The 15943-nt window shown below is 44.5% G+C and overlaps 1 protein-coding gene across 1 annotated transcript in view; it reads right to left on the bottom strand.

The window, feature by feature from the left end:
• Positions 1–15943, bottom strand: part of ALMS1 (ALMS1 centrosome and basal body associated protein) — a 230543-nt gene that overhangs the window by 112603 nt on the left and 101997 nt on the right. Inside the window, exons 5-7 of the mRNA XM_053704364.1 lie at positions 13481–15587; positions 13164–13323; positions 717–2195 (exon numbers count right to left, since the gene is read on the bottom strand). Coding sequence (XP_053560339.1) covers positions 717–2195; positions 13164–13323; positions 13481–15587 — 3746 coding nt within the window. The remainder of the gene's footprint in view (positions 1–716; positions 2196–13163; positions 13324–13480; positions 15588–15943) is intronic.

Raw genomic sequence — 15943 nt, 5'->3', positions numbered from 1 at the left:
AAATTTTCATTACTTGAATGATAGTAATTACTGTATGTTGTTGCATGTAAAGAGCAGTGATTGTTTCAAAGGGTATTCTTCTTTCCCTCCTTTCCTCTCTCCCTTCTTTCCCTTTCTCCCTCCCTTAACTCACTCCCTCCCTCGACTCACTCCCTTCTTTCCCTCCCTCCCCTTTTCACCTCAACTCCATTTTTTCACTCCTTTCTTTCCCTCACCACTTTTCTCTTCTCTCTCTCTCTCCCTCCCTTCTTGCTTTCCTTTCCCTCCCTTTTTTCCACTCCCCTTCTTTTCTCTCAGGGAGAAAATGGTATGAGATGCATGCAATTCAACCCACCTGTATGCAAGTGTTTTGCTAACCCATTTTCTTTTTAATTGTTATTAAAAAACAAACAAAACAAAAACATTATACACAATGACCCAAAAATATTAAGTGGAAAAACGGTCTAAAACTTTTGAGGGGGGCAGCAGAATTTTGAGTGCCTAGGGCAGCACTAAACATAAATACGCAACTGCTGTAAATAATTCTACATATAACTCCAAAATAGTTTACACTGTCTCTTTAAGTACCTGGTGTCACAAGGTACACACAAAATTATTGGCAACCCTGGAAACGTCTCCTCACACAACAGCCACAATTAGGAAACTGGGTACAAAAATATTAGGCTATGTATGGAATGTAAATGCCAACTGTATTCAAAGTTAACTGAAGAACTTACCATGTTCTAACTTTTCTTCATCTTCAGCATTTTGTACTGTTTGTTCTGAGCTAGCCAAGGAAGCATTGTTTCTCATGAGGCTTGTGACCCGTGCAGCAAGGGTGTCAGTACTGCTATCATCGCTTTCTGGTAGGTCCTTTTTTTGTCTTGTGAATGCAACATCTATCTGCACCAATGCTTGTTGTAGACCTCCCACTGCGCTGGCAGAACTAAAGTATGTACCGGGTCTCCTCTTTTCCTCCTCTTCAGCATTTTGTATTATTTGTTCTGCACTAGCCAATGGAGCGTTGTTTCTCAGAAGACTAGTGACCCGTGCAGCAAGGGAATCAGCACTGCTATCGTCACTTTCTGGTAGGTCATCTCTTCGTCTTGTAGACGTAGCAACCGTAGTCTTGGCCAGTGTTTGGGCTAAGCTTCCCACTGCACTGGTAACGTTATTTAGAAGCTCTGAAGTATTTTGAGGTCCTCTAAATAAATCGACTGCATTGTCTTTGCTACTTAAATTGTTTTGGAACTGAACATTATAAGGCATAATTTTATCTTTTGTGGCTTCACTTGAGCCCTCTGGTTTAAACCTCCCATAGTGTCTTTGCAGCAAAAAGGGTTCAGTCGTTTGCTTTTTACTCCCATTCACTTCTTCCAAAAAAGATCCAGTTTTATCATTGCTTACTGAAATATCACCCCAACCCAAATCAGCTTTTGAGGAGGAACTTTCAAGTAATTTGTTGTTTCTCACACTGCTGTTTAATAAGCTTTCCCATGACGTTGCTTTCACTAGGCCACCAATGGGGCTTGCAGTTTCACTTCCTATGTCATCTGATTTTAGAGAGTCAGATAATTTCAGCCACAACTGAGATAATTCACCCGAGTCTTTTAATGATGTGAGAGAAAATCCACCACCAGAAAAATCAAGGCCAGGATCGTCCGCTTCTGCCAATAATTTACGGATCTCTTTGAGGGTTTTGGATCCAACAAAAGAATCATTTATGGAATCCATAGTTTGCTTCTGCATGGAGGCCCCGGTCCTTAATGACAAATCTATGCGTCCTTCTACATCATGACCATCTGCAGAGTGATTATTCTGATTCACTACTTGACTTCCATATTCAAATCTGTGTATAAGTTGTTTAACTCGATATGTTTCTTCTGTAGCATTTTCCTCTTCAGAATGGAGGTCTGGGGTAAATAATTGCCCTTTACGGATCTCTGTAAGCTGTTCACTGACCGGTATCTCTACAGTCTGTTCATCACACTTCTTAATGGCCAAAGGCTGCATGTTGCTTTCATCATCATGTGAGGTGAGATCATACTGGCTTACTGGTCTGTCTTTAGGTGACGTTGGGCTAAGAGGTGGAGTTGGTTCAGTTGGTAGAGGAGAGTCATGGCCATGCTCGGAACCCATAGGTATAGATACACTTGTAGTAGATGCCGTAGAAAAGATGCTGGAATAAGAAATGTTAACTGCAGCCTGGGAGCCTCCTAGACACAAAAAGTATAAAATTACAATAAAATAACGATAATTTGCTGCCTATTTTATGATATTATATTATGATACTACACATTACAATAAAATACTGAATTATATGTATATAAGGGGCAAAGAAATTCACTGAACTATTAACTCAAATTTTAGACACTGGAAAATGTTTAAATCCGATAATCTTATTTATTATCATGCAGGACAGAGCCCGTACAACGGTGCATTCTGCTACGACCTCATATAAACTGGTGTGGCTAAAGAATGTTGCGCCAAAGGATGCTGCATGAAAGCTCACGATACAGCACAGCACGTTGGTTTACTAGGCTTCGCGTTAGCTGCTTTATATAATAAAATTACATTTTTAAAAAGGGACATGAAACCAGATTTTATACCCTGACAAGATTACTTTCATGTGCAATGTTTTTTTTGTCCATCTAAACAAAAGAATATATTTTAAAATGTAGCGCAGTTCTTCACAATACGTTCCTGGGATAACCACAATTTAAAGGGCTATGGAATACAAATGATCTTTTCCGATTCAGACTTCTTTTATCAAATTTGTTTCACCCTCATGTTATTCTTTGTTTTAGAGCTATCTAGATAGGTTGTGTGCACATATCTGTAGCACTACATGGCAGGAAATAGTGCTACCATCTAGTGGTCTTGCTAATGTATAATATTTTTGCGAAACTGCGGCCATATAGTGCTATAGACACGTGCACGCTCCTGAGTAGAGATGTGCATTAGTTTCCTAACGAATGCGAACAAATATCTGAATGAATGCAACAATGAAGCTTAAAGAAAATAATAAATTACCTTTAAGAGGTTAAATACTTACCTTTAGTGCGCTAACCTGCTCCTCTTCTTCACAAAGCCCTGGCCATGCTAATAGGAGGCCAAGTGTGGCGGCTCCCATGGCCTGCACTAAAGAACCTTCTACTTCAGCTCAGGCCCTAGGAGCCACCACGCTAAGCCTGCTATTAGTGCTGCAGGGGCTCTGTGAAGAAGAGGAGAGGGTAAGCGCACTTTTCCAGCACACTAAGCCTGCTATTAGCGCTGCAGGGGCTCTGTGAAGAAGAGGAGAGGGTAAGCGCACTTCTCCATCACGCTAAGCCTACTATTAGTGATGCAGGGGCTCTGTGAAGAAGAGGAGAGGGTAAGCGCACGTCTCCATCACGCTAAGCCTACTATTAGCGCTGCAGGGGCTCTGTGAAGAAGAGGGTAAGCGCACTTCTCCATCACACTAAGCCTGCTATTAGCGCTGCAGGGGCTCTGTGAAGAAGAGGAGAGGGTAAGCGCACTTCTCCAGCACACTAAGCCTGCTATTAGCGCTGCAGGGGCTCTGCGAAGAAGAGGAGAGGGTAAGCGCACTTTTCCATCACTCTAAGCCTACTATTAGCGCTGCAGGGGCTCTGTGAAGAAGAGGAGAGGGTAAGCGCACTTTTCCATCACGCTAAGCCTACTATTAGCGCTGCAGGGGCTCTGTGAAGAAGAGGAGAGGGTAAGCGCACTTTTCCATCACGCTAAGCCTACTATTAGCGCTGCAGGGGCTCTGTGAAGAAGAGGAGAGGGTAAGCGCACTTCTCCATCACAATAAGCCTACTATTAGCGCTGCAGGGGCTCTGTGAAGAAGAGGAGAGGGTAAGCGCACTTCTCCATCACATTAAGCCTACTATTAGCGCTGCAGGGGCTCTGTGAAGAAGAGGGTAAGCGCACTTCTCCATCACACTAAGCCTGCTATTAGCGCTGCAGGGGCTCTGTGAAGAAGAGGAGAGGGTAAGCGCACTTCTCCAGCACACTAAGCCTGCTATTAGCGCTGCAGGGGCTCTGCGAAGAAGAGGAGAGGGTAAGCGCACTTTTCCATCACTCTAAGCCTACTATTAGCGCTGCAGGGGCTCTGTGAAGAAGAGGAGAGGGTAAGCGCACTTTTCCATCACGCTAAGCCTACTATTAGCGCTGCAGGGGCTCTGTGAAGAAGAGGAGAGGGTAAGCGCACTTTTCCATCACGCTAAGCCTACTATTAGCGCTGCAGGGGCTCTGTGAAGAAGAGGAGAGGGTAAGCGCACTTCTCCATCACATTAAGCCTACTATTAGCGCTGCAGGGGCTCTGTGAAGAAGAGGGTAAGCGCACTTCTCCAGCACACTAAGCCTGCTATTAGCGCTGCAGGGGCTCTGTGAAGAAGAGGAGAGGGTAAGCGCACTTTTCCATCACGCTAAGCCTACTATTAGCGCTGCAGGGGCTCTGTGAAGAAGAGGAGAGGGTAAGCGCACTTTTCCATCACGCTAAGCCTACTATTAGCGCTGCAGGGGCTCTGTGAAGAAGAGGAGAGGGTAAGCGCACTTTCCCATCACGCTAAGCCTACTATTAGCGCTGCAGGGGCTCTGTGAAGAAGAGGAGAGGGTAAGCGCACTTTTCCATCACGCTAAGCCTACTATTAGCGCTGCAGGGGCTCTGTGAAGAAGAGGAGAGGGTAAGCGCACTTTCCCATCACGCTAAGCCTACTATTAGCGCTGCAGGGGCTCTGTGAAGAAGAGGAGATGGTAAGCGCACTTTTCGATCACGCTAAGCCTACTATTAGCGCTGCAGGGGCTCTGTGAAGAAGAGGAGAGGGTAAGCGCACTTCTCCAGCACACTAAAGTGAAGTATAAAGCTACAGCTGAACTTTTTCACCTGTAGCTTTGGTACATTTAGATTTGTTTAATGGAAATGAATGTAATTGTTCTACAAATATTCAGTATTCGATATGTTTAAAACAAAGCGAATACTGAAAAGTAGGATCGGATCAACCAATTTTTTGGAGGATGCACAACTCTACTCCTGAGCTTCCCTTTCTGCTTTTTAACAAAAGATACCAATAAAATAAAAGACATTTGATAATAGAAGTATATTGGAAAGTTTTTTTAAATTGTATGCTGGGTTTTATGATATTATGCTTAAAGTGATGGTTAATCCAAGCATTTAAAAAAACGCTAGGATTTACCATTACTAAAAATAAACTGGACTTTCAGTGATCACTTAGTAAAAAAAAAAAAGGTACTAAAAACAGAATTTATGCTTACCTGATAAATTACTTTCTCCAACGGTGTGTACGGTCCACGGCGTCATCCTTACTTGTGGGAAATATCTCTTCCCCAACAGGAAATGGCAAAGAGTCCCAGCAAAGCTGGCCATATAGTCCCTCCTAGGCTCCGCCCACCCCAGTCATTCGACCAACGGACAGGAGGAAAAATATAGGAGAAACCATATGGTACCGTGGTGACTGTAGTTAGAGAAAATAATTCATCAGACCTGATTAAAAAACCAGGGCGGGCCGTGGACCGGACACACCGTTGGAGAAAGTAATTTATCAGGTAAGCATAAATTCTGTTTTCTCCAACATTGGTGTGTCCGGTCCACGGCGTCATCCTTACTTGTGGGAACCAATACCAAAGCTTTAGGACACGGATGAAGGGAGGGAGCAAATCAGGTTACCTAAACGGAAGGCACCACGGCTTGCAAAACCTTTCTCCCAAAAATAGCCTCCGAAGAAGCAAAAGTATCAAATTTGTAAAATTTGGCAAAAGTGTGCAGTGAAGACCAAGTCGCTGCCTTACATATCTGGTCAACAGAAGCCTCGTTCTTGAAGGCCCATGTGGAAGCCACAGCCCTAGTGGAGTGAGCTGTGATTCTTTCAGGAGGCTGCCGTCCGGCAGTCTCATAAGCCAATCGGATGATGCTTTTAAGCCAAAAGGAAAGAGAGGTAGAAGTCGCTTTTTGACCTCTCCTTTTACCAGAATAGACAACAAACAAAGAAGATGTTTGTAACGGTACCAACCGGATACCAAGGGTTAACACCAGGGAACAATGTCCTGCATAGGGAATCAGCAATTCACAACCCAGCCAGTTTTCAGGTTTTTAAACAGAAAGACTTTTATTAAGGCTCATATGCCCAGTATTTATGCAGGTCTGACCCCCCCCCAGAAGGGGGGTTGAAAGAATGTTGTACATTGAATGGAGGGAACACGCCCTTTTACATGATACAATAGAATACCTTGCTCAAGCTGATAACAATTTAAACACAGACACACACTTGGCTTTCCTTATCATCTAGGGTCTGCTCTCTGAGGTTGATTAAACAATGGACTGTGTATCAATAACATTAATGACAGTGCACAATAGCTGAGGCTACAGCTGAACACAGTTAACTCTTTCAGTGCTGACAGAAGGGTCTGTCACATCTACATAGCACAATATACAGCCTATAGACAACCTTTCTTATGTTATAGTCCAGAAGTGGCTAGGTTTGCCACAATGCTCCCCCAGAACCAAGCCGGCATACACAGTCTGATCCCAACGGATCGGCTTGGGGATGTCCGGGGCAACAACTTTCGGCTCAAGTAAGCTACGGGGTGTTCTCCGCCATCTGCTCCAACTTGGCTCAGTACTGCCCCCACCCCAAACATGGAAGCGTCTCTTCCCGGAGGGACTGGGCTTGGGTAGTCACAGGGTTAACATCAGCGGGATCCATGGGAGCATAGGCAGAAACAAGGGGGGCCAAGTCATTTCCAAGGAGAACATCAGCAGGTAAGTCCTTCTTGACCCCCACATTCACAAGTCTAGCGCCCACTCCCCAATCCAAATGTACCCTGGCAACAGGTAGGCGGAACACAGTGCCCCCTGCTACCCTCACAGCCACAGTGTCTCCAGTGTGCTGTTTCTCAGGCACCAAGTTCTCTTGAAGCAAGGTCATGGTAGCACCAGTATCCCGTAGACAACTGACCTCCTTCCCATTCACTTTAACCCGTTGCCGGTTATTCCGGTGGGCAGCTTGCACGGGGTCTGCTTCATGTAGGCTGCCCCAGCATTCTGGCGCCTCTACGTAGCGGGCCACAGGCTGAGGATTATGTGGGATTCCGCCAGCGGGTCTTCTCCAGGACTGTGCTTGATTCGCTGCGTTTAGGGGACACTCTGGTCTTTTGTGCCCTAGTTGCTTACATCCAAAGCACCGAATAGGTTGTGAGTAGCCCCGCGAATTGAACCGGGCTCTCTGAGGGTAGTTCGTGGCCGGAGGCCGTGTGGTATAGCGGTGCGCCGGGGGTTGGTAACTGGCAGCTGCTGGGGTGACTGGGGGTCTGTACTCCACTCTAGCAGTGGGCAATCGGTATACTGCTCCCCCTGCCCCTCGTACTGCCACGGATCCGCCAGTGGGTGCTGTATCCGGCACCAAATGGGGAGCTATCAGGGTTAAAGTAGCTCCCGAATCCCGAAGTCCCTGGACCGACATCACCTCATGCAGAATTCCCAGGGGTTCCTCGGCTTGGGTGCTCAACACCTCATGAGCGGCTGGCTCCGTTTGGTAATGGTGAGCAGCCGCCCTTGGGGCCAGGTTCTGTCTGACCTGGTTCCAAGCTTGTCTGCTCCGATTTTGGGTGCACTCACGTGCCATATGTCCCCACTGCTTGCAGGTGTGGCATTGTATATTAGCCCGTCCGTTGTTAGGCTGTAGTCCATGGTGCCTCCTGGCATCAAAATGCTGGTCTGCTAATCTGGCTGCTTCGGTTAAGGTGAGGGGTTTTCGATCTCTCACCCATTCTTGGGCTTCTGGGGACAAGCCGTTAAAGAATTGCTCCAACAGCATCAGTTGTCGCAATTCTTCCATGGTGGTAGCTTGGCTGGCCTGTATCCACCCCTGAGATGCTTGATCCAGCTTGTGGGCCCACTCTGCATGGGAATCTCTTTCTGGCTTGCGCAGGCCTCTAAACTTGCGCCGGTATGCCTCTGAGGTAATGGCATATCTTTCCAAGATCGCTCTCTTCACTTTAGCGTAATCCTTGCTGTCCTCCCTGGGTACAGCGCGATACGCTTCCGCTGCCCTACCGGCTAGCTTGCCTGCTAGCACCGGCACCCATACGGACTGCTCCAAATCATGTAACTCGCACAGTCTCTCAAAATCCTGTAAATACCCATCAATCTCATCCTTCTCCTCACAAAACATTTTAAATGCATGGTATGGGATTTTGGGTCTTACCGGGTTGCTGAGTGCGTCCAAAATGGATTCTGCTCGGGAGGATGCATTCCGCGGACTGTGTGCCATCACGTACTCCTGCACATCTGCCATTACCACGGATAGCATATCCCGTGGTACAGGTTGGGGTAAAAATTCCAGCCTGGTCCTCATTTCCCTCTGGTATAGGGTCTCCTCCATGGCTGCTGGAGGCGTAGCGCTGCGAGCTCTGTCTCCCTCCATCAGCTCAGCAATTAATATAGCCTTGGGTTTGCTGCTGCCTATCTTTCCCCTGGCTTCTAGCAGTTCCTTTTACGTTTGTCTCTTTAGCTTAGAATAATCCATCTCCATTCACTTCGGCCCCTGGTACTCCTTCCATCTTAGTCAGTATTGTAGTAATCCCCCTCTTCCTGAGGTTACTGGCTTGTGTAGTTGCTCTTCTGGGCGATAAGGTTCATTCCGTCGCTTGCCACCAATTGTAACGGTACCAACCGGATACCAAGGGTTAACACCAGGGAACAATGTCCTGCATAGGGAATCAGCAATTCACAACCCAGCCAGTTTTCAGGTTTTTAAACAGAAAGACTTTTATTAAGGCTCATATGCCCAGTATTTATGCAGGTCTGACCCCCCCCCAGAAGGGGGGTTGAAAGAATGTTGTACATTGAATGGAGGGAACACGCCCTTTTACATGATACAATAGAATACCTTGCTCAAGCTGATAACAATTTAAACACAGACACACACTTGGCTTTCCTTATCATCTAGGGTCTGCTCTCTGAGGTTGATTAAACAATGGACTGTGTATCAATAACATTAATGACAGTGCACAATAGCTGAGGCTACAGCTGAACACAGTTAACTCTTTCAGTGCTGACAGAAGGGTCTGTCACATCTACATAGCACAATATACAGCCTATAGACAACCTTTCTTATGTTATAGTCCAGAAGTGGCTAGGTTTGCCACAATGTTTGTCTGAAATCTTTTGTAGCCTCTAAATAGAATTTTAGAGCACGGACTACGTCCAAATTGTGTAACAAACGTTCCTTCTTTGAAACTGGATTCAGACATAAAGAAGGTACAACTATCTCCTGGTTAATATTCTTGTTAGAAACAACCTTTGGAAGAAAACCAGGCTTAGTACGCAAAACCACCTTATCTGCATGGAACACCAGATAGGGCGGAGAACACTGCAGAGCAGATAACTCTGAAACTCTTCTAGCAGAAGAAATAGCAACCAAAAACAAAACTTTCCAAGATAGTAACTTAATATCTATGGAATGTAAAGGTTCAAACGGAACCCCTTGAAGAACTGAAAGAACTAGATTTAGACTCCAGGGAGGAGTCAAAGGTCTGAAAACAGGCTTGATCCTAACCAGAGCCTGAACAAATGCTTGAACGTCTGGCACAGCTGCCAGTCTTTTGTGTAGTAAGACAGATAAAGCAGAGATCTGTCCCTTTAGAGAACTTGCAGATAATCCTTTCTCCAAACCTTCTTGTAGAAAGGAGAGAATCTTAGGAATTTTTATCTTATTCCATGGGAATCCTTTGGATTCACACCAACAGATATATCTTTTCCATATTTTATGGTAAATCTTTCTAGTTACCGGTTTTCTGGCCTGAACCAGAGTATCTATCACAGAATCTGAAAACCCACGCTTTGATAGAATCAAGCGTTAAATCTCCAAGCCGTCAGCTGGAGGGAGACCAGATTTGGATGTTCGAATGGACCCTGAACAAGAAGGTCCTGTCTCAAAGGTAGCTTCCATGGTGGAACCGATGACATATTCACCAGGTCTGCATACCAAGTCCTGCGTGGCCACGCAGGAGCTATCAAGATCACCGAGGCCCTCTCCTGTTTGATCCTGGCTACCAGCCTGGGAATTAGAGGAAACGGTGGAAATACATAAGCTAGGTTGAAGGTCCAAGGTGCTACTAGTGCATCTACTAGAGTCGCCTTGGGATCCCTGGATCTGGACCCGTATCCCAATCGGATAATGCTTTTCAGCCAGAAAGAAAGAGAGGTAGCAGTAGCTTTTTGACCTCTCCTCTTACCAGAGTAAACGACAAACAAAGATGAGGTTTGTCTAAAATCTTTTGTTGCTTCTAAATAGAACTTTAAAGCACGAACTACATCCAAATTTTGTAACAAACGTTCCATCTTTGAAACTGGATTCGGACACAGAGAAGGACCAACTATTTCCTGGTTAATATTCTTGTTGGAAACAACTTTTGGAAGAAAACCAGCCTTAGTACGCAAAACAACCTTATCTGAATGGAAAACCAGATAGGGTGGATCACACTGCAAAGCAGATAATTCAGAAACTCTTCTAGCAGAAGAAATAGCAACCAAAAACAGAACTTTCCAAGATAGTAACTTAATATCTATGGAATGTAAAGGTTCAAACGGAACCCCTTGAAGAACTGAAAGAACTAAATTTAGACTCCAAGGAGGAGTCATGGGTCTGTAAACAGGCTTGATTCTGACCAAAGCCTGAACAAAAGCTTGTACATCTGGCACAGCTGCCAGTCGTTTGTGTAACAAGACAGATAAAGCAGAAATCTGTCCCTTTAGAGAACTCGCTGACAACCCTTTATCCAAACCTTCTTGGAGAAAGGAGAGAATCTTTGGAATTTTAATCTTACTCCAGGAGAATCCCTTGGATTCACACCAACAGATATATCTTTTCCATATTTTATGGTAAATCTTTCTAGTTACCGGTTTTCTGGCCTGAACCAGAGTATCTATCACAGAATCTGAAAACCCACGCTTTGATAGAATCAAGCGTTCAATCTCCAAGCCGTCAGCTGGAGGGAGACCAGATTTGGATGTTCGAATGGACCCTGAACAAGAAGGTCCTGTCTCAAAGGTAGCTTCAATGGTGGAACCGATGACATATTCACCAGGTCTGCATACCAAGTCCTGCGTGGCCACGCAGGAGCTATCAAGATCACCGAGGCCCTCTCCTGTTTGATCCTGGCTACCAGCCTGGGAATTAGAGGAAACGGTGGAAATACATAAGCTAGGTTGAAGGTCCAAGGTGCTACTAGTGCATCTACTAGAGTCGCCTTGGGATCCCTGGATCTGGACCCGTAGCAAGGAACCTTGAAGTTCTGACGAGACGCCATCAGATCCATGTCTGGAATGCCCCATAATTGAGTTAGTTGGGCAAAGATCTCCGGGTGGAGTTCCCACTCCCCCGGATGGAATGTCTGACGACTCAGATAATCCGCTTCCCAGTTTTCCACACCTGGGATGTGGATCGCAGATAGGTGGCAGGAGTGATCCTCCGCCCATTGAATTATTTTGGTCACTTCTTTCATCGCCAGGGAACTCCTTGTTCCCCCCTGATGATTGATATACGCAACGGTCGTAATGTTGTCTGATTGGAATCTTATGAATCTGGCCTTTGCTAGCTGAGGCCAAGCCCTGAGAGTATTGAAGATCGCTCTTAGTTTCAGAATGTTTATCGGGAGAAGAGACTCTTCCCGAGACCATAGTCCCTGAGCTTTCAGGGATTCCCAGACCGCGCCCCAGCCCACTAGACTGGCGTCGGTCGTGACAATGACCCACTCTGGACTGCGGAAGCTCATTCCCTGGGATAGATGGTCCAGGGTCAGCCACCAACGGAGTGAATCTCTGGTCTTCTGATCTACTTGAATCATTGGAGACAAGTCTGTATAGTCCCCATTCCACTGTTTGAGCATGCACAGTTGTAATTGTCTTAGATGAATTCGTGCAAAAGGAACTATGTCCATTGCTGCAACCATCAACCCTACTACTTCCATGCACTGCGCTATGGAAGGACGTGGAACAGAATGAAGAACTTGACAGGTGCTTAGAAGTTTTGACTTTCTGACCTCTGTCAGAAAAATCCTCATTTAAACACCAAAAAACTCTTAACCATCTCCGTGGAGATGTTGCCTGTGCAACGGCAAAGAGAATGACTGGGGTGGGCGGAGACTAGGAGGGACTATATGGCCAGCTTTGCTGGGACTCTTTGCCATTTCCTGTTGGGGAAGAGATATTCCCACAAGTAAGGATGACGCCGTGGACCGGACACACCAATGTTGGAGAAATCACCCTTTCTGTGCTGCGGCTCCTCGCTAAAGTCAGCGACTCTGGCCATCCACGGCCGCGGCACAGAAAGGGTTTACTTTTTCTTACTAATTGATCACAAAAAGTCTACTTTATTCTTTAGTGATGGTAAATCCTAGTGTTTTTTAAAAACTTGGATTTACCAACACAACATAAACGTATACACACATAAATAGATTGTAATCACCATGAGGCCCATTTAACAAGCTCCGTAGGGAGCTTGTGGGCCGGTGTTTCTGGCGAGTCTTCAGACTCGCCAGAAACAGTAGTTAGGAAGCAGCGGTCTAAAGACCGCTGCTCCATAACCCTGTCGCCCATTGGCCGCGAGTCTGCAGGGGGTGGCGTTGCACCAGAAGCTCTTGTGAACTGCTGGTGCAATGCTGAATACAGAGAGCGTATTGCTCTCCGCATTCAGCGAAGTCTGTCGGACCTGATCCGCACTGTCGGATCAGGTCCAACAGAGATTTGATAATTCGGCCTCCATAACTGCTATTAATTCACAATTAAAAATGGTTCATACATTAATTTCCAAAAAAAAAGAAGTAATTTTCACTCCTCCTGGTTAAATACAACATAGAAAAAAAAATCAAAGGATACTTGCACTAATTTAAATTATGAAAATGGCTGATTGAATAGTTCTTTTATAAAGTCAAAGATAAAGACAATAATGACCTGTATAAATTAAATCTGAAGAAGAAAAACTCTCTAAAAACAAATGTTTCAATATTATTCTGATGTCTTTAGTTGCCTTATACATGAGATAAAACTGTATGGATGTTGCATGATTTCGCTACTGGAATAATTAAAGCAAATTCTGGGTCAGTATTTATCATTGGCGCATAATGCTTTTATGACAATCCTACAACAGATTTATCTGCATTACCTTCGGACAACTGCAAGCTTTTGGTAGGCGTGGCTGTAGATCCCTTTATAGTTCTTAGCTCTGAGGGAGAAAATTCTGGCTCCCTTATTGGCCCTTTTGGAACAAATGGTGTTAAAATAGTGGTCGGGGATTGATCAATACCGAGATTGCGAAGATATGTCTGAAAAAAAGATATAGAACTTCATACCACTGGTTTTATCAAAACATTTACAGCTTTTATAGACTCTTTTATGCAAGGTAATAAAATATACCCACAATTACAGACAAAAATAAAAGTAAACATAAAAATCTTAGAGCATTAAAAAAATAATACTCACTGGTATTCTTTCTTCAATGTTGATCTCTTTTATCTCTGGTGTTTTTGCAGAAGGTGACCAGAAGGGGACAAAGTTATCAATCTCTAAGCTCATTACTGAGCGTATAGAAGCAGCCATGGCAGAATTTGTAAAAATCTGGTTAGCTTGATCACTTGAATGAGAGCTACTCAAGAAATCATTATCTAGGGAGACATCACTAAACTGGTCCATCATACGAGAAACTGGACCTACATCAACACCAGGTATTGATTTATCTGTAGTTCTTTCACTCGCATTATTTGCAAGGTCCATCTCTCCCTTAAATTTTAAATCTATTTCAGCTGTAGACTTGCTTTCTTGAATACTTTGGTCTGTGCTGCACTCCCTTTGTGAATCACAAACATCTATTACAGCAGCAATGGGGACATTGCAAGATTTTTCTATATCTTCCATTAAGCATTCACCAGTTTTCCCAGGATCTGCATTTACAGTCATCTCATTAAGTTCTTTTACAGGTTTATCAACGGCTTCTTGTGTTGTTACGGGTGGGGTTTCTGGGATTATTGTGGATACAGAGTTGTAAGACTGAGATCTGGTAATTTGCGAGGTGCTGCTGGTATACTTCTCTTTTGAATTCAAGTTGGTCATAGAAGATGTTCCAGAAAAGGAGGCAGCTAGTCCTCTCTTCTGTGTGGTGCTGCTTCTCTGGCTAGAAAGAATTCGGTTTAAAGATTCTGCAACTGCGTTGTATGCCCTCTTTTTTGGGGACACTCCCGTTAAACCTCTAAGAACCAACGCATCAAAGGACTGGTTTGTATTCCATGCACCAACCTTCTCAATGTAATTTAGGCTGGGCAGAGACTGTATTCTTCTTCTTTGAGGGGACAATGATCGTGGAGAGTCAGAGCTGTCTGGGTAGCTTTCATGACTACTTGGCAAGTTCTGATGCTTTCCAGATGGAGCCATATTACTCTGTGAAGAGCTGTTTGAAGGTTCCTCCTCATTTAAGGACATATCGGATCCTGTAAGTTTTGCCTTAATTTGCAATAGTTTGTCAGTGAGATGTTTTTTCCCACCTTTCACTGTAAACGTACCAGGAGTGGACTGAGAGATTGGGTGAGCCAGTCGCCCAATAAATGAGCCATCTTCTACAGTAGGGTTATCAGAAGGCGATATTCCTGCATCTTTGTGACCCCTTTCTATGCTGCCACGAGAAGAAATAGTAAGGTCATCACAACTAATTGCTGAATGTGCTTCTATAATAGTATTCTCTTTCCCACTGTTTGATTCTGTGTAAATTTCTGGTACCAGAGAAGTGTCTATTCTTACATTGCTAGAATTCTTGCTTTGGCTTTCACTGACGTTAGAGATTTTTCTCTCTTTAAATCGTTGTTGGATCTCAGAACACATCTGTTTATGAAGCACTTCTTTTGACACTTGGTTATGCTGTTTTATAGATGAGCGCACAGTGATACCAGACTGATTTGGATCAATATTTTCTTCCTCTAATTCCTTATAGGAGTCCGTATTGAAAAAATCTATTTCTCTAGAGTCTTTAAAATATTCTTCATCAAGTGGATTGACATCTGCTTTTGATGGAACCTCTTGCAACAGCTGATGTTTTGTAGTGGTTTGCTGTTGCAGATCAGGTTTTATATTTTGTGTGATGTCACTGCTCTCGGTCTCTTTAGCTGTTACTGATTGGGAAGATGATGTTCTAGAAGACATTCCACTGCTGCTCGATAGGCCAACTTCCTTTTCAAGCAACTGCAGCAACAAAGGAGCAGGAACATTGCTGTCCAAAAACAAACCATCTTCTTGCCTGAAACATTTGTCAACCTGCTCCTGTGAAGAAACTGCTAGTTCTTTAGAATCTGGTATACCAGGAATATCCACATCTGTTGTGTGGTAGCCATGATCAGCGCTTCCTCTGTCCATGTTGAGGACATACAGTGGGTGCTGAGATATGTTGTACATGCTGCTGGCATCTACATCTTCATTATCATGCTGGGACAAAGTTACAGTGCCCTCAGCCGTATACAATGAGACCTCTTTGCTAGCAAGTGCCACTGCATCGCTTATTTGCAACGAATGATGACTGGGAAACTCAGACATATCAAGGGAACCTCTGAAAAGAATACAAAAAGTATTGTAATGTAACAAAACGATACACACTCCAAAACAGCTTAAAGTGATAGGAAAGTAAAAAACATAAATTATGCTTACCTGATAATTTCATTTCCATCTGTGGGAGGAGAGTCCACGGCTTCAATCATTACTTGGGGGAATTAAGAACCTGGCCACCAGGAGGAGGCAAAGACACCCCAGCCAAAGGCTTAAATACCTCCCCCACTCCCCTCATCCCCCAGTCAATCTGCCAAGGGAACAAGGAACAGTAGGAGAAATATCAGGGTATAAATGGTGCCAGAAGAACAAAATTTAATTTAGGTATGCCCACCGGAGAAACGGGCGGGAGTCGTGTAT

This window comes from Bombina bombina, chromosome 2 (genome assembly GCF_027579735.1).
Source record: "Bombina bombina isolate aBomBom1 chromosome 2, aBomBom1.pri, whole genome shotgun sequence".
Lineage (NCBI taxonomy): Eukaryota > Metazoa > Chordata > Amphibia > Anura > Bombinatoridae > Bombina > Bombina bombina.
The sequence above is the reverse complement of the archived record's forward strand: the minus strand, read 5'-3'. Positions and strand labels throughout refer to the sequence as shown.